The 26,264-nt window shown below is 40.8% G+C and overlaps 1 protein-coding gene across 5 annotated transcripts in view; it reads left to right on the top strand.

The window, feature by feature from the left end:
* Positions 1-24,412, top strand: part of OPA1 (OPA1 mitochondrial dynamin like GTPase) — an 83,696-nt gene extending 59,284 nt beyond the window's left edge. For 3 of the 5 annotated variants that reach the window (XM_074963326.1, XM_074963327.1, XM_074963329.1), the window contains 2 exons: positions 19,556-19,633; positions 22,205-24,412. In XM_074963326.1, coding sequence (XP_074819427.1) covers positions 19,556-19,620 — 65 coding nt within the window. In that variant the 3' untranslated portion in view covers positions 19,621-19,633; positions 22,205-24,412. Of the gene's footprint in view, positions 1-10,004; positions 10,028-19,555; positions 19,634-22,204 lie in introns of those variants that run through there. The other 2 variants (XM_074963330.1, XM_074963328.1) reach the window with 2 other exon arrangements.
* The last annotated feature ends 1,852 nt before the right edge of the window (positions 24,413-26,264 follow it).

Below are 26,264 nucleotides of genomic sequence, written 5' to 3'. Positions count from 1 at the left end.
TTGTGGGAGGGGGAGGTCACAGGATTGCTACCCTCCCTTCAGAACTGGGCTCTGAAGGCAGCAACCACTGAGCTTCCTGTAGCTAGAGGAGGTTCCCGGAGGTGGGTCCAATCCCTCCGGAGCTGCTGGGAGCGCCTCAGCTGGAGACGCCTAGCTGCTAGTCCTGGCCAGTGGCGGATTAACGTGGGGGTCCTGGCCAATTTGGGGGGCCCCTGGAAAAATGGAGGCCTGAGCCCTGGCTGGAGATACGGGGGGCAGAAGCCCTGGTGGGTGCCGCGGGGGGCCGGAAGCCCCGAGCCCAGTTCCGGGTCTGTTGCAGTGCAGAAATGAAGGTGTACTACCCTCACTTCTGTGCTGCCTCTGGAGGTGGTTCTGATCTCCCCACCGAGAGCAGGGGAAGGGCAACTCCTGTCCCTCCCAGCCCGGCCCAGACTAACAGCTAGGATCCCCAAGCTCGGGTACTCCCAGCAGCATGGGGAGATGGGATTTCAGGGGCAGGGCTTATTTCACAGTTCGTGACATGTTTTTCACGGCCTTGAAATTGGTAGGGCCTTACTTATATATTATTAATTCAGTCATGAATATCAGTGGGTATCTAGCATTTTATATTCAATAAAATGTAGCAACAAAAAATGCCCGTGTTTCTTGCAGGTCACAGACACTAACCACAGGTGGGTTTTTTATTAACTAATCCTCATCCAGTGCACAGTTACAGTGAAAGATGATGTATGCTGACATGTTCTGTTTTATTGTACCTTTGGGAAGATTTTAAAACCATCAGTGCTTGGCTCTGCAGTCAATTCAGAAACATTCTCCTCACTCTCTTGTGCATGCTTTTATTGCTAAGTGGTACTAATTTAATGAGCAGATGATTGAGAGAAGATTTCTTGGCTTTCTCCTTAGTGTACAGAGAATGTTTTTCTTTGTTACAATTTTCATACACCTGAGAGATCCTTTCTAATAACACCAGGCATTGAAGTCTCAGTAGGACCTACAAGTAATCTCCTCCGTAAGCATGAAGTGGCAATTAGAACTCCACTACTTCAGGAAAGGAAATCCTCACTCTCGCAGTTCACACTCATTAAATGTTTGGATTTTAATTCACCAGTTGAGATTTAGCTTCCTAGTTTGAAGCTCTACTTGTAAAGGAAGTCTAGATTATTTAAATACCCTTGACATGTCAGGACTTGTCTCCTGATAACAAAAGTCAAGCAGTGTTGCTATGCTACCTCAAATTTTTAACACCAAAGCATTGAAAGTGTTTTATTGTTTGGTTTGCCCTGAGATGCCAGTTGATGGCATGTTTAGTATTCTAGCTTGGATGACACAGCCTCACAATGAGACTACATATAAATCACAAAATTCTCATTTGATGCATGTTTTTATTGCATGTATTCTAAATCCTGGAATGGAATTTTTAACTCTGCGTGTGTTTCATTAATATCACTCAGGCCCTGAATCTAACACTTTCACTGCATGTTACTTTCCACATTTTATTTATAGACATTCCAAAGCCTGCTCATAAATTGATTCCTTACACAGCTTAGCACAAACTGTATAAAATATAGATGGTTCCGAAGGTTGTACTGAAGATCTTTTTAGGGGGGGAAGTGTGTGTGCATTCATTTCAGAGAAATGCCAAATAGTCGTATTATTATTTCGACTTCAAATAGTGTTAAATTAATAACGTGAAGTCCTAGGACCAGAAACACCTGGAAGAAGGGGACAAAGAGGGAGAAAAGTAATTGACTGGGGGAAATGTGATTTAATATAATGTCTTTAAAAAGTGCCTTGCATATAGATGGACGTAGAAGTTTGACATGTATTACTTTGAACAAAACACTAAAATTATTTGCCACCGGAAAGCCACAGATGTTTACCTGTAAGAACAGGTTTAGACATGCTCATTATTTTGTGTAACATCTGCAAACAGGGCGGTGCAGGGATCATCTAGGTCTGTCTTGTTCCCTGTCTAATTGGGCACTTACAACGCTTCTGGATTACAAATTCAGCCGTTGGTGGGACCTGTTGTCAATTCACTTGTCCCCTAGCTCCTTAGCAACATGATTTCAGTTTGTAGTATAGATAGGACCTTACTTGTGTTTTGTAGCTTGACTAAAAACAGTTCCAAATCTTTAGCCTATCTGTGGGATACTGTTGAAGTCCCATGTGTGTTACCAAAAATGCAACTGTCTTGTAATTGAGTCCTCTGACTTGTTTGTATTTGTAGTTCAGATGGAGCCCAAGTGGCACAACAGTAAGTTGCACTTACAAAACACGGATTCCATGGCGACCCTTAGAATCTCACCTGACAGCTCCATATATCTGTACTTTATATGCAGGATCTACTAGCATTGGTATGGAGGAGTAGGAATGAAAGCAGTAATGTTTAAAAATGTTATTTAAAGTAAATTTTGCACTCATAAAAGTGCACCTTGTCAGTCTCTTCCTCCCTCCCATTGTCGCCTTCATTTTTAAGTCTCTGCTTTGGGCACGAAAGGAGTCCTGTAGCATCTACTGATAGCAAAGTAAAATCCATACTAATGCCGAAGGCCACAGCTGCATAGAGAACTTTTGTGTATACTGTTAAAGTTCTAGCCTGGTTTCTGCTGTTTAAATGAAGGAGAGCTGATATACTGTTATCTGTATGGTTACAGCATGGAAAAGGGCTAGTCTATGAATCTCCTTGAATGGAATATATAATCTTTTATTATGTTTTACCTATACATAGTGATTTCTACTGCATTTCTGCCTTATTTTACTTTCATCAAAGTAGTTAATGCTGTACACTTCAGTATGTTGATTCTCCATTGGTCTTATTGAACATTGTTAAATTTAAAAAACGAGCAAATAACTACTCAAAATGTTAAAATTTGCAGGTCTGCAAGTGTATTTTTGTCGTCAGGGAGTTGTTAGTTGTTGGTTACTGGGTCTTGTTGCCATCAAAAAGCTTGGTGCAGGCTTTCAGACCTTTTCTGCTGGTGTAGTTAGAAGAACTTGTTTCTGTGCAGTGCTGTTGTCCAGAATCAGACCACAGATTTTTATCCTATATGGTAAAGAAAATAATGCAGGTGAATGACTTTGATCTTGCTCTGAAATGCAGAATTCCCTTGATTTTGTAATTTGTTTCCTAAAACAAAATAAATGACAATTACTTTAGCAGCAAACTGGACACCATTAAATTAGGCTTGAATAAAGACTGGGAGTGGATGGGTCATTACACAAAGTAAAAACTATTTCCCCGTGCTAATTTTCCCCCCTACTGTTACTCACACCTTCTTGTCAACTGTTTGAAATGGGCCATCCTGATTATCACCACAAAAGGTTTTTTTTCTCCTGCTGATAATAGCCCACCTTAATTAATTGGTCTCATTACAGTTGGTATGGCAACACCCATTTTTTCACGTTCTCTGTGTGTGTATATATATCTTACTACTGTATTTTCCACTGCATGCAGCTGATGAAGTGGGTTTTAGACCATGAAAGCTTATGCCCAAATAAATGTGTTCGTCTCTAAGGTGCCACAAGGACTCCTCTTTTTTTTTGCTGATACAGACTAACACGGCTGCCACTCTGAAACCTGTACAGAATATTAATGCTGTGAGGGTGGCTTTCATCTTCCAACAAAACTCTTCCTGACATAGATGCTCTTTGTTGTTGAGCTTCCCAATGAAGTGGGCCCCAGAAATATTTAACTGTTTTGAGAGTTCCACTCTGTCTGACTGATTTCTTTTAGAATTTCAGTCAAAATAATTCAAAATATAAAGGGCCAAAGTAAATTTCCTGAATAACATGAACTTCATGCTGCAGTTAAGTTGCTGTACAGCTTTCTAACACAAGATGGCAACATCTGGCCTTTGTGGCAGCACTGAGAAGGATCGACAAGCAGGAGTCGTGCCATGCCAGGCGTCCAGTCTCTGTTTACTATTCTTCACTGTTTGATGCCTGCACATTGTCCATGCAGCAAGCATTTGTTTCTTGGCTGCCCAGGCAGCGAGCATGTGTTTCTCGGATGTTAAGTTTGTTTCCTTTGGGAGGATACAGCACTTGTCTGGGCTTGCCTCTTATTTTCTACTCTCTTACTCTTTCTTACTCAGCAGTTTGCATTGCTTAGAAATGATGGTGAAGCTTTTTCTCTATCTTAGCTACATGGCTATATTCTTAACCACAGCTGTATTGCAAGGTTTGGCTTTACAAAGCAATGTCAATAAGTAACTATTATTATAAATCGAAAGGAAAAAAATCTTGCAAATCATTTGGAAAATAACCACACAGAGCAGTTCATAAGGTCTTTTCCACTTCTGAAGCTTCATAAGCGACTATGGACGTATATTGTAGTAGCACCCACAACAGGCTAAGTGCTGTCAATGCAAACAGGAAGATACGGAGTGAAGCCCTGGCCCCATTGAAGTCGGTGGGACTCTTGCTATTGACTTCGGTAGTGTAAAGATTTCAGTCCGGTCTCTGCTCCAAGAAACTTAATATAGATCTCAGGGTGTCCTTTCTTTTAAAGAGCTTAACTATGAATGCTGCTTAAAAAACCTCAGACCACTTTTCTTCAAAATCCAGTTTCTGCACAGAATATGCGCATGTAAGAATTATTTAACATGCAAAGCCTCTTCCCACAGTTCTGTGTGTGCTATTCATCCAATATTCTGCTCCCTCATAATTCAGGTATTGTAACGAACAAACCCAAAAACAGAAACAAAACCCCATGCAGATCCTATTTGTGGAATGGGAGTAGTTGGCAGGGAGCACAGTAGGAGGGCGAGGGATCAGCAGAATACTGAGGGAAACGTGACTCTCAAATGACTAAGTGGTCAGCCCCCAAGTCAGTTTGTCAGCACATAAAGTATTGACACCTGTGCAGGTGTCAGACTAGTTAGGACTTCTTTCTACACAAAGGCCTGTTGAAACGGAGGAGGGCAGTTGAATGTGTACAAAAAGAAATTCCTACCTTAGGGTGATTTTCTTAAATTCTGTCATAGTTCTAAAATGTAATCTTGGTGCACAGAATTAGCTGTAATTATTTTCTTCTAAAGCTCAAAGTGTATCAAGACTAACTAAACTAGTGTTCCAAAAAACTCTTCTGCTTTTTATATCTAAGGCTAACACTGGGTTTTGTTACCTGTTGAAGTCACTGTATTAAATTTTTAGTGTGTTATGAATTCATTAGAATTGGATTTAAGCCTCTGTTGCATTTTATTTTGGAAGTGTCCTTTTAGTGTGCCTGATTGATGTTGGTTGAATATTGGGCATCCTTAGCGCGCCATCGTAGTTCAGTTGCACATCTGTGTACAGTTTCTCCCCAGATTAGACTGGTAATTGAAATACAGAGAGTGTTGTGGAACCAGTATTTGGAGTTTCTTGGTAATATGTGGCCATTTGTTAGATTCCACTTAAACAAGGGAGTTCCTGGTGTCTGTGGAATGTCTGCGTAGAACAAAGGGTGGTTAAAGACACACCAGTTTTTAATGTCATGCATTTAAGTGGATCTTGGTGCCAGAGTCCATTAGCAGTAATTTGGGGGCAGCTGTAGCATAGTACTGCATGGTGACATTATTTTCTTCATTGTTATGAGCTGCAGAATGAAAATGCTGCATGAAACTAATTTTATGGTTTGGAGCTGACTATCCCATATTTGTATTTCACTCCACTGAGATGACTACAAGGTTACTAATGACCTCTTCCTGGTCAGATCTCATGACCTGTTGATCACATATGTTCCTTAAAATCCTGTCCTCCCTTGGCTTTCCTGACTCCATTTCCTCCAGATTCTTTTCCTTCTAAATCGGATCTTTTAAAGACAAGGACTGATAAAACTCTAGCAGCTCTACTGGTCACAACCATGGGGGAGGAGTAGTTTCTCAGGGTGGAAGGTTCCAGATCACTAGGGTAAAACCAACACCTTAAATTCCACCTGGAAACCGATAGATAACCAATGCCGATTACAGAGAGTTGGCCACAATTTTCATTTTATATTGGTGCTTAAAACATTTATTTATTGCCAACAATATGTTTGGATTCTGCAAGACTGAGGTAAAGGGTCTAATTCTGTAAGCACTTACTGTGGGGTCCCAAAGTCCCCAGAAAGGACTCTAAAAGATGGACATGGAGAAGACGTGGACTTGGAAATCCAGAGGAAGGAAGCACATACAGGGATCTTTAGAACTAATTATTATCATGGAAGAAGTGAGCTTTCAGAAGAGAAGTGAATGAAGACAGGATGGTAACTTTGCAACCAGTTAGCTACACCACTTAACAAGGGTCAGCTGCATTGTGTACAGGTTTCCTAATGGCCCTAAGATATCCTCATAAGGAGCACATTGCTGTAGTCGAATCTTGAAGTGACAAAGGCAAGGATAATAGTAGTGAGATCTGCATCTGAAAGCGTTGTAACCTTCTGAACAGGTGCAGATCCAACAGCAGTCCTGGCTATCCCTGCTATCTGATCATCTAAGGCAGCTGAGGAACTAAAAAGACCTGCAAAAAGAAAAGGAATACTTGTGGCATCTTAGAGACTAACAAATTTATTTGAGCATCCAATGAAGTGAGCTGTAGCTCGTGAAAGCTTATACTGAAATAAATTTGTTAGTCTCTAAGGTGCCACAAGTCCTCCTTTTCTTTTTGCGGATACAGACTAACACGGCTGCTACTCTAAAAAGACCTGCAAATGCAAGTCAGTATATGCCCTCAGTTACGGTGGCTGTTATCTTCCACTCGTTCCCCCCTCTATCTTTTCTGGATTTGTTCCTTATTTATGCACCCTCATCTATGCCCCAGTCTCAGCCAGAAACTGAATGCTCACCTCACCATCTGTATCTGATAAGGTGGAAATGTTAGAGGCAACATGACCTGCTTCCTCTCAACCCTCCCCAGATGCATGCTGAATTGTGGGGAGGGTGTGGGTGTGTGTGTGTGTGAGTGTGAGAGAGAGAGAGAGAGAGAGAGACAGACAGACAGACAGCGTATGTATAGTTTGTACATGCACACTGAATATGATTGTTATCATTAGGATTAAAATGTATTCAGCTATTTTTGTTTAGTGTTCCTACTCTGTTCTATTCAGTTATAGAGCAAATAGCTGTTGTTTGTACCTAGTCACCTTTGCCTTATTTTTAATTCAGTGTAGCCCAGTGCATGAGCCCAGCTAAAGCAAATGTACTTTGTGGTAGTGGAGGCAACTTGAATTTAACAGTTCTTTGTTTTGGACAGCTGTGTGAAACTGACAAATTAAAGCAGTTGCTAGAGGAATGTGTAGGATTGTTTGTGTCAAAGTGCAGATAAGGTAGCTCCTGCTTTGTGTCATGGCAGAAAGGGCTTTAAAGAGCCGCGTCTTCTCAAAGAGGGAAGTAATCCTCAAGGGAGAGCATACATCAATTGTAAACCTCCTCTGATGGAGCGATGGTTTTCTTAACTTCAAAATCCCAGATGGCAAAGATCGGAGTGCTGTGGTTTCTTAATGTTATTGATGAAGAGCCAGGCACTAATATCCAGGTTCAAAAACAGATCCTCACAAAGTTTAGCACATTCTTCGCAGACCAAAACCATCATTTAAAGTCAACATAGAAAGATAATGATAAATCGGTGTAGGACTGAAGGCATGCTTGCTGCCTATTAATCTTGTCCGAGTCCAGTGATCTACCCTTTGATGCATGTTGTTCTGGTGTTATGTTTACTAAATTTAATCTCTTCCTGAAATGTACTGCACGTTACAAGGATGGAAACAGAATGCTGGGTGCTAGTTTAAAAAAAACTGATCAGTTATATGTACAGATACCATATACATCATTAATTGGATTTTCATGTAGAAGTAGTAGTGTTTGTAGAAATGCAAAATTATTGCAGGTGGATGAATCAAAAGAAGATGAATCAGCCACTACCAAGCTGTGAAATATATTAATCAGACCCTAAAAGACCTAAGAAATTAGGGTCATCAGTGTTTCTTTACCAGCTTAGTTAGTATGGTGACGGTGATTTTTCACCTAGCTTCCAAGATGGAAGGCAATATAAAATAAAAGAGAGAAGTATAGTAATTAATATGACAATACAAACAAAAATGAAAATGAAGAATAAAGTAACATCTTCTCTTTCAGAGCAGGAAGACTTGAGCAATTAATCTGTATTCCTGACAAGCAGAGATGAATCATGGTATCAGTCCTATCTCTAAACATTTCTCTTGTTAAATTTCATCATTAAAAGAGAAGATGTCTGTCTGAAATTATAACATAAATGTTGTTGTAGATAGGCTTTACTGGTTTGTGGTCCAAGTAACTATTGAGTACAATCCTCCTTTGGTTTGAGGACCAAAATGTATCAATTTCTAGCACTTTGGTTTTTATAAAGATCAATATTCATATTTCTGCTCTGGGATTTACACAAGTAATTGCCTTTCGTAATATGACAGGTTTCAGAGCAGCAGCCGTGTTAGTCTGTATTCTCAAAAAGAAAAGGAGTACTAGTGGCACCTTAGAGACTGACCAGTTTATTTGAGCATAAGCTTTCGTGAGCTACGATGAAGTGAGCTGTAGCTCACGAAAGCTTATGCTCAAATAAATTTGTCAGTCTCTAAGGTGCCACTAGTACTCCTTTCCTTCTTTCGTAATATGGTTAGTCACAGAAGTTGTCTGTGCGTCAGCTGGAGGAATTTAAACCGTTTATGTATTTGGATGAGTCATCACATAGCGTTCATGGTCTGCTTTCAGTTTGTTTTTCACCTACTCCCTCCAGTTAACGGGCATGTTGCTCTGATACAGTGAATGAAAATGACAGGTTTCCTTCCACAATTAAATCTTTGCCTGATTGTAGAGCTGATTCAAGACATTTCTATTCTGTGTTGGTTCCTCATCACTGTACATCTGGGCACCTTCCAGGCATGCATTAAGCAATGTGACTAACATCTATTGTGTGCTCCATTCTGTCTCTCGTTTTGACAGTTTTAATTGGAAATCCGATACATAATGAAAATTTTGAAACCTGTGGTAGGCTCTGAGCGCTGTTTATGGTAGTGCTGTGGCATTAATTACCTTCCCTTTTACAGGGATGTGGGACCTGACAAGTTCTCAAACATAACTAGTGTCAGGTCAAAAGTCTCAGTAGTTGTCATTTTCACCTCCGCCTAGCTATCTCAGCTTTGATACTATGCTCCTGCGTTGTCAGATATGGGGTGATAACTTCATGTTTGCCAGTCTGTAGAGCCCTGGGGACTACTCTGAGAAACACAGTCGGCTTCTGTTCTGTTTGATTGGGGAGGGGAAAATGTGTTGCTGGAAACAGTTTCATTAGTTGAGACGGGCTCATGTGCAGACCTCGGGCCAGTGTGGGTCAAGACATTGATTAATTAGTAGCCTACACTTTCATCAGTACAATGCACAATTCATGTTTTATGGGGGTCTTTTTTTTCCGAAGAGCATTTTTAGCAACGTTAAAATAAAATGGCAATGCTAAGTACTTGTGAAAGTATCTTTAATGTCTTCAGACAAGCTGGCTTTCTGACTGCTGGTTTTGCTCCATCCCCTAGCATGAAGTAAAGGTGGGGCTCTTAAGTGGCGGTTGATAACTTTGCTCAAATATGATTTGAGGATAAAGTCTCATTAGCGCTGATAGCTAGATTGATTTGAGCAATGATGATTAACATCTTCTATCCAGACTCTGTTCCTAGCATCAGTTTCTTGCAGTGTTTGACCTGGTGTCATGGTTCTGGCTTATAGCACGTTAACCATACACGCTGGGGTTTCTAAATTTCCTTTGGCTGAATCCTCCCCTGAAACAGGAAGGAAAAGAGAGAAAGACCAACAGATTCTCTCTCTGTGGTGGGGAAGCAGGCTCCCCTGATGTTTCCTGTTATGGTCTAGTTAAACAAAGTACTTGGTCAGTTCACTATCAGGAGGTCATAGAAGAGCTCATGTCCATAAAACTAGGATGTGTTAAACCAACTCCTGGAGATCTGGCTATATTTGGAGATATATAAAATGGATGTGCTAAATATTTTGCTTTTGTTTTAGGGTTCTAAGAAGATGCTAACCATTGAAAGTAAGATCAATATCCATCGTTATAATAGCATCTCACTTGTGCCATCAGCCATGCAGAGTACCTCCTCGCACCACTCCCCATACCACCAAGAATACCAGGATTCTAGCAGCACCCAAAATGAACTGCTTGTTTTCAAGGGCTGGAAAAGTGATTTAGTGCAAACATGCTTAAGTTTTGCCAGTAGCTCTGGGCTCCAGCTAGTAAAACATCACAGTGCTGTTTTTATCTTCCTAGCTCTGTAAAGCAAGTCTTATACACAGATGTGATTAACGCTTTTGTGTCATGATTATCCAATCCCAATAAATATACTTTGAAGTTCAAAATTTACAGAAAGTATTCATTTAATCTTGCCATATATTCGCATCTATTGCATGGTACAGTAGATTTAAGAAACATATTTGATAACCGTAAATGTTAGTTTTACTATGGTGTTACCTTGGTTAGCAGCTTTGTTCATTCTATGTTGGCTACCAGTAACGAAGTGGTACACTAGCTTTTCTGCAAGCTTGCATTTTAAGTCTGTATATTTTTAATGATTCATGGATTTACTATATGAACTATTATAAATTCCATTTAAACTTCTCCAGTACTGCAGTGCTTTTATTACACTAATGAGCTAATTGTTTAAGAATCATTCACATGATTCATCCTGCTGTTCTGCCTTTTTTAAAAAACTTCAGCCACTGAAGGGCTTTTGACAAACCAATATTTATAACAGTTTGACAGCAGGATGAGGAACAGCGTTTGTCTTTGTAACAGCTTGAAGAAAGGGCCTTTCCAGCACCCAGCCATGCAGTTACAATCTTGACCTCTTTCTTATGCTGGGAACATACATACAGCAGACAAGCAGCACCTCCCATGTGTTTTCTTGACCCTCTGACTGTCCATTCACTTCCCATCTGTTTTCCAGTCTTAAAGGAACAGAGGGGGCCCTCTTCTTATAAATCTGTCTTTGCAGGTGATAAACGATGTTCTGTCTCTTTAAGGGCTGCCTGGGTGGTTTTTCCTTTTTTCTTAGTTTTAGCTTTCCCGTCGGACACATCCAGAGCAAAATATGGTATGTGAGCAAGAGGAAACTGGCAAAAAAATGTGATGAGCCAATGTCAAAGAATTTTTTAACATTCAGCAGGACATGACCCTGCAGTGATCAGTAAATTATAGTAGCTCTTCTTAGCCTTTCGAGATTTGTGAGGTGGGAGAAGGCATGTTGATGCAAGTTTTGTAACTTGTGGGTGTAGGGGTTGTTTTGGGAGTTGACTTTTTTGGACAATCTTTAGAACACTTCCCCCACATTGTTTTAGCAAGAACTGGAGTTTTCTGTGGTCCTATAGAATATGGAAGAACGTGGCACAAAGGGCTGAATCAAGAAGAGATTGTTTCACTTAGCCCCCTTTATATTTGCTCAGTGTGGTTTTGTATATGTAACTGGGATAATGTGCTAGTTAGTATGATGCTGGGCGTGCTAATCAGTCTGACTATAGACTGGATTTTTTGCTTACTGAAGGAAAGATGATGTGTTCATAACAGTGAATCAGAGATTTTCGTAAAGGAGTTGTAGCAAACTAACTTCTTGTGTAGAAGGAATTCAGGGAACAGAATGGAGCAAATTGACTTGGGGAAAGATTTAAAAGAACTAAAATATAAGCGCCAGATAAAAGGAAGGACAGATCAAAACCTACGAATATCAGAAGGGTGTAAACACTCAAAAAGGAGAGGAATTATTTAACAAAGTACAAGAAGCCAGAACTTATAGGGATTATAAGTGTCGTTTTATAGTGCCCCCAGTCTACTAGGTGCTTGGTCGAAGTTTATAATAGAGGATAGGTCCCTATCGTCAAGGAGTTTATAATCTCAGGCCGCGATCCTGCAATTCGATGTCTATAAATGGGCGCCATTGACTTCGGTGGGGCTCCATGCCAATCAGACTGTAGACTCAAACCCTGAATGATAGACTGACGGACACGTGAGGATGCAACATACACCAAAAACGGGAGGGAGGAGGGCAATGAAGCGCAAGGGTCAGAGGCCTGCCTTTTGTGATCACTCAGTTAAGGCATGCATATGTCATGGCTGTGCAAATATTTCCTCTTCTTTTTAAAGAATAAACTTTTTTTGTAGGTGATGGTTTGATACTGAGCAAAAGTTTCAGGCTGAAGGACAGGAGAAACTTTTGACCGAGAGATGTGTTGGTCTGCAGAATAGATTCCTATAGCGTGTTCGATGCCCCAGTTTCTTGGGTTGTTTAAAAGTAGCCCGAACAAAGAACCAGAGATCATCCTGCTGGGAGCAATCCTGTATAGGCAAGGAAATGGACTAATGACCATCTCCCATTGTCTAACTTGTAAGACTGGGAGGCAGCATATCTTAGTTGCAGAGAAGACATTAGAACTCAAAAGGTTTTCTGCCAGCCTTGTGCTCGTTCCTCTAAGGCCCTGAATGAGAAAAGTCTTTTACGTAGGAAAGCACTTAAATGTACTTAAATGCTTATCTAAACAGGGATCTAAATGTGTGATTTCTGAGCAGATGACTTTACCTCTCTACCTGAGTTTTCCTATCTGCAAAATGGGAATACTAACTGCTTCCTACAAGACAGAGATGTTTGTGTGGATTCCTTCTTAATGTTTGTAAAGTCCTAAGTATTATGATTTAGTTCACTAAGTACAGACAGCTCTGGCCCCTTTCCTACAATGTAACTGTCCATCTGTAGACTAAAAGAAACATTAGTTTTTGAGGGGTTTTTTCCCTTCATATTCATCTCAGAATCAGGGAGCAAAGGCATACAATAAAGAGTAAGGGCTTGTCTACACAGGAGAGTTTTACTAGTATAGTTACAGCAGTATAACTATGTCACTTTAACTCGTTGTGTGGACACTGTCTTATTCTGGAATAAGAGTGACTTTTTTCAGTTTTGCTTAAACCCCTTCCAGAGCAACTAAGCTTTGGAAAATGAGAAAAAATGACTCTGTGTGTGAAAGTGACACGCACGCATGCTCCCAGCCAGGAGCTGAGAATGGGTGATGGGATGGATCACTTGATGATTACCTGTTTTGTTCATTCCCTCTGGGGCACCTGGCATTAGCCACTCTTGGAAGGTGGGATACTGGGCTGGATGGACCTTTGGTCTGACCCAGCCTGGCTGTTCTTATGTTATGTTCTTATAACACTGTTGTATTTAATGTCCACATGAGGAGCTAAAGTGCTGTAACTATAGCAGTTTAAATTCACACTTTATCAGAGAACAGTATAACTTTCCCAAGCAGACAAGCTCTAGGAGGTTTCTTGAGTCCTAAATATTATTCCAAGGCCAGGATGACAACCTTCTTCAGAAACTCATGCTACTGCTGCCGTATGGATAGTCTAGTAGTAAAAGATTTAAACTGATCCTTTGAGTTAGTTGAAGGGGAAAGGTTACCTGCAAGTCCTCTTGCTGCTGCACTACTTGTTATACATACATTCATATGTGTGTGTGTAAGAGATAGATAGATAGATATAGATATATATATATATTGTGTGTGTGTGTGTGTGTTGTGACAGACCCAAACCAGTGGGGTACAGTAGTCTGGTCGAAGGCAAATATACTGGCCACTGGATGAATAGTTTTCTGTTCCCTGAGTGACCAGAGCAGGGGCTGCCCTAGAGCAATCAGAAACCTGTTAGAACCAATTAAGACAGGCACGCTAATTAAGACACCTGGAGCCAATTAAGAACTTACTAGAATCAATTATGGCAGGCAGGCTAATCAGGACACCTGGTTTAAAAAGGACCTCCCATCAGTTAGTGAGGGGGCGCGCAAGGAGCAGGGAGTGAGAAGGCGTGCTGCTGGAGGACTGAGGAGTACAAGCATGATCAGGCTTGAGGAGGAAGATCCTGCAGTGAGGATAAAAAAGGTGCTGGGGGAAGGCCAGGGGGAAGTAGCCCAGGGCGTTGTAGCTGTCGCACAGCTGATACAGGGGACATTGTAGACAGCTGCTATCCACAGGGCCCTGGGCTGGAACCCGGTGTAGAGGGTGGGCCTGGGTTCCCCCCATCTCCCCAACTCCTGATCGGACACAGGAGAAGTTGACCTGGTCTGTGAGCAACACCAGAAGGGAAGGTCTAATTTGGAAAGGGATCTGGCCTGTCCCCGACCCACTAGGTGGGACACAGAGACTGCGGGGATTGTTCTCCATTTCCCCCATGCTGGCCAGTGATGAGGTTAGCTGAATGAACAGCAGGTTTGAGCCTCTAGCAAAAGCGGCCAAACTGAGAGCTGCCGTGAACCTCTGGGGTGAGCAAATCCACCAAAAAGCGCAGGACCCACCAAGGCAGAGGAGGAACTCTGTGTGTGTGTGTGTGTGTGTGTGTGTGTGTAGAATATCCTGTGCATGCGTATGTTTTTTGGATATAATTCGTAGATCTGTCTTCAAGTTGCATTTCTCCATCTAGGAGTTTGTGGCACACAGCATCTAAGCACCTATTATTCTGAGAAGGCAATCTCATTGCCAGTGATGTTTTGCTATGTTGCTTTTAATGTTAGATTAAGGCAAAAGTGATCCTATATTTAGTCAAATGTATGTATTTTGAAAAATATAGATTTATATCATCAAAGAGAAGAATTAGTGAACAGGACAACTTTGTCTACAGGGATACCTCTGTGGAAAATTTCTAGCTTCTGAGGAAACTTTTCCACTATTTGTTTTCAGTCATGACAGACATGTCTTACACTGGAAAGCTAAATTCCTCTTTTAAAGAAAGTCATTTGATTATAAAGCTGATTATTTTTCTTACTCTTACAGCATTATATGAAAAGTTTCTTTCAGTTTTATTGCTTTAAGTTATTCACCCCTACCTCATCAGCTTTGCTTGGAAGGTAACTGGCTTCAATTTTAACAGCACTGCTATTGCACTCCGTGCAATGCTTTTACTGGTGAGGCACGTTAATAATGTAGCTATAAAGTTGGGACCAGTAAGTAGACAGTCTGTCTTTATGAGACTGAATATTTTTTTTTTGGGGGGGGGGGGGGGGTTCTCCTTCCTAAATCGATGTTAACAGCGAAAGTAAACCTTATCCTTGGCTGTGTCTTTCTGTATTCACTGTGTATTCAAATCCTAATTACGGATCAATTAGTCTGGTTTTGAGCCTTTTAGAGTCAGTATCAGAGGATTAATGAAAAGAAAATGAGTGGGCAGCGGTATCATTTCATGTGGAGATAAAAAGGGAACAAGCATGAATGGGTCTCTCAAGCCGCCTGAATAAAGAATTTCTTCAGTCTGTGTCAGTGGAGGTTTATGGGATATTGGGAAAAGATTATGGGAATATTCATGACCAGATCAGGAGACATAATGAATTGATGGAACAGCTCATCTTTTAAGTAAACATTGGGTAAATGGAAAGTAGAATGGGTATTCATTGCCTGTAGGCCTGTGTGTTTCATTGTTCCAAAGCTAGAAACAAGGGGTTTGTTATAGTTTTCCTACGCTGGTTTCACTTAAGTTTTGATCACTGTTTAACAGGTGGTGTAAGAATCATGCATTCATAACTCCACATCTGTATTAACACTATCAGAGTTATGAGAAACAGTCTAAATATAAACTTCAGAAGTAAATTATAACAGAACTGTAGCACTTGGAAGCCTGATGTGATACTGGAGCATTGGACAGTAACTCTGGAGAAAGTTCAGTATGTTAGAGAAGTGCATACTTGTTAGCAGGTTAAAAGTTTATCTCGTAGTCTGTGGGTTATTTTTTAGAATAATACAATATTGCAACATAAATACCCTCAATATGTCATAGCCATCTCCTTAATGTGGACTCATGTGAAGAAGTGTTCTGGTTTGAAATCCAAAAACCTATTGGATTTTGAGGAAGTATTCATTTGCAATATAAAATGTATTGCAATTGGGCTGTTTAATTGGAAATGGGCTCAAGCCAAGAAGCTTGGACCCAGATTTGGAGCAGAACCCCTGGAAAGTGTGTGTGTGTGTGTGTGTGTGTGTGTTTTGGGAGAAGGGGCAAGTGTTAATCTATCTCACAGCAAAGTGTGTTGGATCCAGAAGCAAACATCCCCAAACGTTGAGGCAGTTAACATCTATTGTTTCTGTTTGGGGTCAATTATAGTTATCGTCCCGTTGTTTGAATGTAAATGATAGGAGGTACTGACATACTTACCGTGAAGTATTCAGTCACTGCACTCTGTTGCTCATCAAAATAAGTATCTCCAAGAATTTCAAATTATCATCGTACTAACCACAGTTGTATCAATATGCTTTCTGCCGTTATGCTAAACGAAAAGCAAACTAAATAGCAGGGCACGATTACCGTGTGCTGCATTGTGGGTTTTAGAAAAAAAATATATTTTACCTGTTGATTAGTATCTGTTTCAGTGCAATAAGCTGTATTCCTACCGCGAATACAAAGCTTAGTATGAATATATTATAACTTCTTGACAGACTTTTTAACTGTTTTATTTAAGAAATTTTTTTTTCAAAGAGTTAAGTTACTTAAAGACCTCATAATTATTACAGTTAAGGAGTCACTTCAATTCTATCCAGGTGTAAAAACTGATAAAGTGCTTATGATAACTATGGAGGCAACTTTAGTATGTCTGTTCTCTAAACAAACACAACTGCTGAACTGCATTCTGGTGGAATAAACATTGGCTATCCTGGTACTTTAACATGCCTTGATCGAAAAATTAAAGTAGATCTTGTTGGCACAAACCGACCCCCCACACACACACATTTTTTTTTAAGGGTGAACTCATAAATTATGGATTTTGTTGATGTTGTGAATTTCCAGCACTGGACTATTTCACTAACCAAGGGTTGAACAGGAAAAATATTTGCATTTAATGTTGTTAAATCTGTCTGCTTTCAATGAGACTAATAACTTGATCAATATAAAAATCATATTTGAGGAAAGAATGTTGGACTGAATAAAGCAACCCAAACTAAAAATAAGTAGTTCAGAATTACATTACTCCCCAAGCAAGAAGTATACATCATAATTACAAAAATAATTGTGATGCGTTTGTCAAATATAATACAAAATTAGCCTTTGAAAGATATCTGGGTTGTGCGCCGCGCCCCCCCGCCCGCAGAAACAAAAAAACAATCTTTAAGCAGTTTTGAATCCAGCAGTAGCACGTTGTCTTTAGAAACATGGCTTTACTGAGGGCTCATCTCCAGTCATATTTTAAGTCTTTGGGGTACAATCCTTATCCTACTGGAATTTACCCTCTGTCCGTATCTGCAAGACTAGAAATTAGCTGGACCCAGGATAGCTAAAAGACTGTCTCAAGCTCCAAGACTTTGGTTGCCCTGAATAGCACTACTTCTGAGGAATGCATATGAATGCACTCAGATTAACAAAACAAACATACATGTCATTTCCCAGGCAGGGGGCGGAGGGGATTGGAGAGAAAGCTGCACTTGAAAACCATACATCTCATTATTTTAATTTTTAGCTCTGGAGAACATTCAGACACCCATGTTCATCACTGTGTATAGGACGAGTATAGACTAAGATTGCCTGAAGTCTTTAATGAAATGCCTTTTGGTAGTTTTAGCCCAGTGTAGGGTAGCCAGGAACACAGGTCAGCACACACTATCACTAAGTTCACTCTGGTGTACAGATCCTTTCTTTGCTCATTAGAATGCCCCATGACAAAGTTGGTTAGGAGACTAAACTATGTCTGGTCTTCAAGAGGGTGGTCCAGCCAACTTGAGGTTGAGGTCATAGAGAGACCGAAGCAAGAGCTTACCAGGCCAGGCTGTTAACATGAAATAAAGCTGACTGCCTTGTTTGACTGTATCTATTTCAAATGCTAGCCAAATAATGTTAACAGCTTTGTTTCAGTTGCAGAATTTTTCTTTATTATTGGAGTATATTTTATATCACTCTTAAAAATCTGGTCCGCTGAGATGTCCTTTTTATCCTACAATGATTAATTTGTTTTTGTTTCTGAAACACACTTTGGTGTAAAGTATGAGGATTAGGTCATTTCATTGCTAGATGAAACTATTATTTTTCCTAGCTACCTCCTACAAACACTCCCTTGGGTGATCACACTTGGTGCTTGCTCCCAGCTGCACACGTACCCTGTTCAGTCATGTACTTCGGTTTTTTAAAATGTAATAAGTAGCTGGGAAAATGAAGAAAACTACTAATGGAAGAAGATAACCAGAAGCATCCCTTGTAACCTCACAAAGGGAATTTGGGGCTTTATCCCAGATGATATTCTTAGTTTGTTAAAACTAGATTTGAACATTTGCACACATTTGCTGAACGCTTGATTTCCGGATTATTCTAAGTGCAGTGATCCACTTCTTCCCTTTCCTTCACACACTTAAAAAGGAGTAACTGGCTCTACGTAGGTTTACAACAGAGGGTTCTCAAACTGGGGGTTGTGACCCCTCAGGGAGTTGGAGCTGTCAGCCTCTACCCCAAACCCCGCTTTGTCTCCAGTATTTATTATAATGTTAAATATAAAAAAAGTGTTTTTTAATTTATATGGGGGGGTTGCACTCAGAGGCTTGCTGTGTGAAAGGGGTCACCAGTGCAAAAGTTTGAGAACCACTGGTTTACAAGAAGCAGCTTCAAGCAGGGGGAGAAAAGCATGCAGGCTTTTCAATCCCATTAAGTTTTAAAGTCTGTTCTGTAAGTCACTGCAGTTTACATATAACATGTAGACACTACAGTGAAGGGTGTTGTACAAGATCTTGAGGGGGAGAGAGGGACACAGTGATGGTAAAAAAAAAAAAAAAAATCAAGGGTTTGGGTTTTTTAAAATTTCCTACTGACATTTTGTTTTCAGTAACTGCATGTAGTTTTGTCCTGCTAGTGGTTTTGCTGATGGGGAAAATGATTCCAGATTTAGAGGTTTTGCAGAATATAATTCTGACTGCATCATTTTGGTCAGTGCTGAGATGCAAGGGACCAAGCGTAGATATGTAATTGAATATTCAGCTCGGATAGGATTCTTCACTTCAAGCACTGTGTCTTTTGTACCAGGTGTATTGCACGTTGAGGTCTGATTGTTTGAAATTCTACCTGTTAGGTCACTAGCTTTTAACTGTTTCTTGAATGATTAATGGTGTTTGTGCTACTAATGTGGAGAATAATGATATTGGGCTAAAAGAGAGAGGGATTAGTGCACTTTACTTAATGGATAACAACTCCCGCTGTATAACAACAGATGCACAGTTGACTTGACATGTGTGAACCAGTGGAAATCTGAGCTTTTCAAAACATAGCTATTTCAGTATCAGATTGCTTTGCTGCATTTTGGAATTATTAAATTAGCATTTATGGAGAAAGGTATATACTTGGAAAAGTTCTTTAAAGAAAAAAACAGCCTGAAGAGATAGTGTATGTATTTTTGTCTGATGCAGACACTGTTCACAAAGGCATTCAGTGCATCAAACATTTAGGATAATGATTGCTTACAGAATCGGATTTTGTTCTGCTGTATAGTTGAGGTTTTTTGTATCTATCCTCAATAAAATAGCAAGAAATTTGAATGGCAATCTTTTTAATCTTCTAGAAAAAGTTCGGGAAATCCAGGAAAAACTTGAAGCCTTCATTGAAGCCCTCCATCAGGAGAAGTAGATTGTTCAAGCAGGTACAATGTTCTTACTGTTCTCTGCACACAGAACAACCCATCACACACAATGCTGAAGGAAATTGTTTCCTGAAAATCCATTTCATTTTACAGCTTTCCCTTGCTTCTTTCCTTTTTGATTTCAATTTTCAGTGCTATGATTCTAGTCTTTATAACAGCAAAAGAATGTGAGATATAGTGTAAGTGCTTTTAGGTTAAAGAGACAAGGGAGGTGAGGTAATATGTCTTTTACTGAACCAACTTCTGTTGGTGAGAGCGACACGCTTTCGAGCCACACAGAGCTCTTCTTCAGGTCTGGGAAACATACTCTGAATGTCACAGCAAAATGCAAGGTGAAACAGATTGTTTAGCATAAAGAGTTAACACGTATTGTAACGGACCATTCAAGGTAGAGTGGCCTGTAAACACCTCTGTAGTCATAGGACAAAAAGAGAGGGTTAGAGGGTTACAGATTGCTGTAATAAGCCATAAATCCAGTATCTCTGTTCAGCCCATGATTTTTGACGTCTAGCAGAGTAATTAATTTAAGCTTCTGGGCTTGTCATTTCAAAGTGTTGTGCAGGTTTCCTTTGAGAATGAGGACTGAGAGGTCAGATATAGAGTGATAGGGTGTTTTTGTCTTTTATCATATTCCTGTTTGAGTTCATTCGAGGGCATAGTGATTGTCTGGTTTCACCCACATCCTTGTTGCTGGGACATTGAGTGCACTGGATGAGGTATGCTGCGTGTTGATAGGCATGTGTAGGATCTATGAATCTTGAAAGTTGTGTTGTGGGGGGTGTTGATCATTGTAGCAGTAGAGATATGACTAGAGGTCTTGTATCTGTTGTTCTGGCAGGGTCTGATGCCACTTGGAGTTGGTGTGTCCTGGTCTGAGGAAAGCTTGCTTCTGATGATGAGCATGGAGAGGTTGGGGGGTTGTTTGAAGGCCAGAAGTGGAGGTTCAAGAAAATAGAGTATCCGTTGTAGTTGTTGACACCTTGTATGGGTTCCAGTGTGGGGTGGTAGGTGACAACTAGGGGTGTGAGGTTGGAGAAGGTTTTTATTTCTGTATTGAAGCAGGTTCTCTTGGGGTATTTGGGTGGCCCATTCCATGATACAATCTACTTCTCTTGTGGTATATCCTTGCTTGGCGAAGGCAGTTTTAAGTGTGTTAAGAGTATATCCCAGACTTTCTCCTCTGAGCATCTTCCGTGTTATCTGAGTGTTTGGCTGTAGATAACCTATTTCTTGGTGTGTTTGAGGTGGTTACTGGGTCTATGAAGGTAGGTGTGCTGATCCATGGGTTTCTTGTATATAGTTGTCTCTAGGGTTCCATTGTTGAAGCTGATTGTGGTGTCCAGGAAGTTGATGCTCATGTGGAAGTGCTCCAGAGAAAGGTTAATGGGTGTGTGGTGGTAGTTGAAGTTGTGGTGGAAATCTGTGACGGAGTTTAAGCTGTCTGTGCAGAAGATGAAAATATCGATATATCTCAGGTATATCATTTGGTGTCATGGTACATTTATTTGTCCAGAAATTCTTCAAGGTGGCTCATGAAGAGGTTGGCATATTGGGAGCCATCCTAGTACCCATGGTTTGGACAAAATATTTGGTTTTGAATGTAAAATTGTTATGGGTGAGGATGAAATGAATGAATTTGGTGATGTGTTTGGAGTGGATATGTGAGGCTTGTCCATTGTCTTGTAAATATTGGAGGCAGGCAGTCGTGCCGTCATTGAGGGATATCGATGTGTAGGGAAATGACATCCATGGAGGTGAGGATGGTGTTCTGAGGGAGCCTGTTAATATTGTGACATTTGTGAGGGAAGTTGGTTGTACCCTGGAGGAAGCTGGCCGTTTGTGTGGTGAGTGGTTTGAGGTTGGTTTGTATGAGTCCCAGTATTCCTCCAGTAAGAGTGCCATGGCCAGATATGATGGGTCTTCCCTTGTATGTAGAAGGGGTGGGTATGTGGGGAATGAGTTTGTCTTGGAGGTGTTTGAGGAAGGATTTGATGATATCCTTAAGTTTCTGGGTAAACTGTGGTATGGGGTCATCTTTGAGTTCTTTGTAGTAGGTGTAGTCGGAGAGCTTTTGCTCTGACACTGTGAGTTCCTTTCCCAGACCTGAAGAAGAGCTCTGTATGGCTTGAAAGCTTGTCTCTCTCATGAATAGAAGTTGGTCTAATGAAAGATATTACCTCACCCACCTGGTCTCTCTCATATACTGGGACTGACACAGCTACAATTCTAGGTTAGTTATTCAGGTCTCATGAAACAGCTCTAAGATACACTTTGAGTGCACAGTTTGTATCAACATTAAAATGTGAGATCGGTTATAGCTCATTGTAATCAAAATGTGACGATACCTCTGTTTTTGTAAAGGATTTTGAGATCCTTATATGAAAAGTGCTAGATAGTGCACGCGAAAATTATTATTGTCAGCACTCAGATCTGAGTGTCATTTTCAGATTTCATTCATGTCCATCACCTAATTCTTGTGTTAATTCTCAGAGTATATAAGGCATCATGACTGAACTGTATAGTATAATTGCACCTGTTTTTAATTACATTAATTGCCTTTTTATATTTCAGCTGCACTTTTACCATAAGAATGCAGGCCTTTACCAAAATGCATTGCACAAAGAAGACTGAATGAAATGGCTGTTCTGTCCCATTCTTCTTCCTATCGTACCTTTTTGAAGCATCCTGCGATGTCAAAGGGGATGAGGGAAGTAATTTCTCCCATTGGACTGAGAAATATTGAACAAAACCTCCCATTTGAATTTTTGAAGCAAGACAAACGTGGCCGCAGAATCCATTTTTTGTTGTGTTGAAATGACGAGAGGAGGGAACGCCAAAGTTGCCCAATTAAGTTCTGTTCCTGAGAGGAAGAAGAGGCTTTTATTTCTTGGCTGCGGTCTAGTGTGGCCGTACTGGAGCAGATTCGTACCGTGCTTTTATCCAGTGTCAGTTTCTTGCCTGCAAATAATCCTGGGAGTTTGAAATAAAGTTATCATTTGTACATACATGAATGAATGCCCTTCTAACTAATATTGTTTGTATCTGTATACGGTATGTGAAGCATCCTCAATCACTAGGGTACACCTCTAAATACATTGTGGTGAGAAGGGAGATCTGAGAGAGAGAGACTTTACTTAAGCACTTGCGCTTGAGCATTATCATCCAAGGAATTCTGCCAGTTCCTGTATTTTGAAAAGTACAGGCTGTCATTCATTGACTCCTTAAAAAGTTTGGCTCAGGAAATGATGTCAACAGCTGCTCGTTTTATGGCTGCTTTCCTAGTAGATGATGATATGCTGAATCATAGCCAATCACATTTCATTTTGGGGGTTGCCTGGACACTAACTGGGTTTCCTGTTAACTTTTCCCATATCCTGTTGGAAAGTAAGCTAATTATGTGTGTGGGTAATACAGTAAAATAATTTAACAGTGTAACTGACTTGGTTTGACCCTCTCAAATAAACATTTCAGAAAAAAAAGATCAAAACCAGATTTTTTTTAATATATTTTCTTTTTACTGGGGACTTTAAGGCCAAAATTGCTTTAAAGTCGTGTAATACACAAGATCCCTTCATAGCCACTTGCTTTGTGTAGTTTAGACGGGTATAAACGTTCAGTGGTGGTCATTTCTTCAGTCTGTCAGATTGCCCCCAACGCAGTCTGCAAGTGACATACAAGAGCTTGGTGGATTAAACAAATATTCACCAATTCTTTGAGGTGTCACATAGAATTTTGCTCACTTGATTTTACTTGTTTCTTCTGTTATCTCGTCTGCCAGTTATACATTTTGTATAATATAAGCCCCACATAAATGAACATCTTCTTTTTTTACATATCTCAACTTAGCTTCTATTGCTGTTATAATTGTCAATGAGACAGATTTAAGAAAATGATCTAAATACAATTTCACAGATGTCCGATGACTTTTTAAAGCCCTTTTTTATTTTTCTCCAGACACTCTTAATACAAGTGTAGTAATCCAGCTAGAATTGACAAACGGTGCTGAATACTGCCCTGGAAGAGGAGGTTCAAAACAGTTCATTGTGCAATTACCCCAAAATGTAGGTTAGGAAATTGACATAGCCTTGTATTCTTCCCTCTGAAAGAGGCAAATGGTTTGAATTACTAGTAATTGAGAATAAGAAGGAATAAGTATGTAAGAACATTTATCGTTTTGATTCTCAGACACAGAGAGCAACTGGAACAGGAAACCCCTAACATTTGATAATCAAAAATAAAACTTTAAGCACCACTGTGTAAAAAAACTAACATGTAGTGTTTCATACAATGGTGCTTAAAATTAAACATGGCAAAATACTCTAACAGATTGAGCATTAGGGCTTCTTTTTACTTAAAACCACTTGATTACAGGAAAATGAGTGCATTTTAGAAAAAAGGTAAATTGGTTTATATGATCTTTTGGCACAGACTGTGGGTAACTTCAGAAGTTTAAGTTGTTTCCACAACTGTGAAGGAAAGCAGATTCCCTAGATTGTCTGTCACATGAATGAGTCTGTACTTGTATGAAATCCCTCTCTGTACAAAAACCCTTTTTCGTTTACTTGACAAGATCACTGTTTGAAATCTCTGTGTAGTGTGAATGTTGCAAAATGTCACATCCAGTGGTCAGTACGCACCTTTTCTCCAGCATGATATCAGTACACTTTTTGGTTGTAATTTATTGCTGATCTGAGACTTAGCATCATGTGTTCCTCGAAAGCTGGGTATTTATTGAATGCAGATGTAATTGAAAGGAAAATAATAAAATTCAGGCTTTGAACACAAAATGTTCATGTCGTATGCACAGTTGAAAAGTTACTCAACCTCCTTGTGGCTGTTTCCCCATCTGTAAAACAATGATAAAGGTACCCCACCTTTGTAATGTGCTTTGAGATCTAGGAACATGGAGCGTTATGCAGTTGCTGAATATGGCTACTCTTTTAATGTATAAATAACACCCTTTGGTTCTGTTTTTTGTCAGGTTTTCCTGAAAAATCCCCGGGTTTTGATAAAGTCAGGATTTGGGTTTTACCAGTTTTAACCCACATTCTGCCCCCTCAAAGCCCCCACGGAATGGCGCGGCCCAGCTGCAGAGAGGAGGGTAAAGGCCGTTTGGTGGCTGCTGCTGTGCAGAGGAGGCGTGAGAGGCAGGGAGCTGGGACCCGACAGCTGAGAGGGGCTTCCTGCCTAACTTGCTCCCCTATCACCAGCTCCCTGCCGGTCTCGCTCCCCCGGAGATGGGCAGGGAGCCCGGTGACCACCCCAGTCTGCTCTACCTGCCAGACAGAGCCCGCTCCTGACTCAGCATGGCCCCATGCAGAGTGGCAGGGAGTCGGGTCCTGGCAGCCAAGAATGCTTGGCAGCTGCAGAGCCAGACCCACAGGAAGTGGAACAATCCCTTCACCTCTCCTGCCTTCTGGCCCCTCCTTTTAGTTTTTTTTTTACCGATTTTCACCTGTTTTTAATTTTTTTACGCAGACTGATAAATTCCCAGGAAATTGTAAATAAAATAAAAACCAAACCCAATGGGCCTTATATATAAACTACAGTATTTCGCCAGTAGTGTTAATATAGCACTATATATAGGCATAGTGCTTTACAGATAAACCAGACATGGTCCCTGCTTGAGAAGCTTATCAGCTTTCTCATGGTTTGGTTGTGCATAGATCTTTTTCTCAGTGTAAGTGAAATTCTCACAGGCTTTTACACTGGGTATCAGGCTTTAATGTTGGTTAGATTCTCTTATACCACACAGATGTTTAGTAAGACAATGGAATTGAGAATTATGATGAAATGGAAGTCAGCTTATCAACAGGTGCATTCTGGAGTGCTAAACCATGCCGTGAAGATTCAGGAAAATGTTACGAAAACAATAAAAAAAAAACCCTGACAAGTAACACAGATATTAAAGATGTTGCTTACCTGTTTTGCAAAGCCTAAATCATAGACACAGGAGTACCTGTACCAATAAAAGGTTACATCTTTTACTATTTTGATTTAATGTCAGGCTTCTACTAACAAAACTCTTCAAGTCCTTGCTCATGTCGATTCTATTCTAAGTGTGCGCAGGCCCACACACACACAGTCGTCGGAGTTTTTTGCCTTAGTGGTATCCGAAGGGTCAGCAGTGGCGTCACCTTGAGTGCCACGCTCATGTGTTGCTATATCAGACCCCGCCAGCCCTACGCCCTCTCAGTTCCTTCTTACCGTAACGGTCAGCAGGCAGACTCAGGTGTCAACAGCCCCACCATGGTCACTGGAAGGGGATTCCTCTGGCATGGAAGGGCAGTTCAGCCCCTCGCTCAGATCCCATCGTCACAATTGGGCACCCGAGGCTGCGTCGACAACAGCGGCGCTGCCTTGGCAGCATGGCCAGTGGCCAGCGCAGTGTCCTTATTGGAGTGTCTGGGGTGTGCTTGTCATGACGATGCCCCCTTCGCACCGTGTACCTGCCGCCGCCTCAGAGCAACATTTGACGGTACCAACGGCACCTGGCTCAGAGGATACTGCACCCACCCCAAACCTCCCTCCCCCACGGTGGATGATGCCCTGGGCCTCCCCCGGTGGTACAGTCATCATCTTCGTCCCTGGACGAGGTGGTCACAGGACCCTTGAGGGCCAGCCCGCCAGA

Source organism: Natator depressus, chromosome 9, assembly GCF_965152275.1.
Source record: "Natator depressus isolate rNatDep1 chromosome 9, rNatDep2.hap1, whole genome shotgun sequence".
Taxonomy (NCBI): Eukaryota; Metazoa; Chordata; order Testudines; family Cheloniidae; genus Natator; species Natator depressus.
Note: the sequence above shows the minus strand (reverse complement) of the source record. Positions and strands in the feature narration are given on the sequence as shown.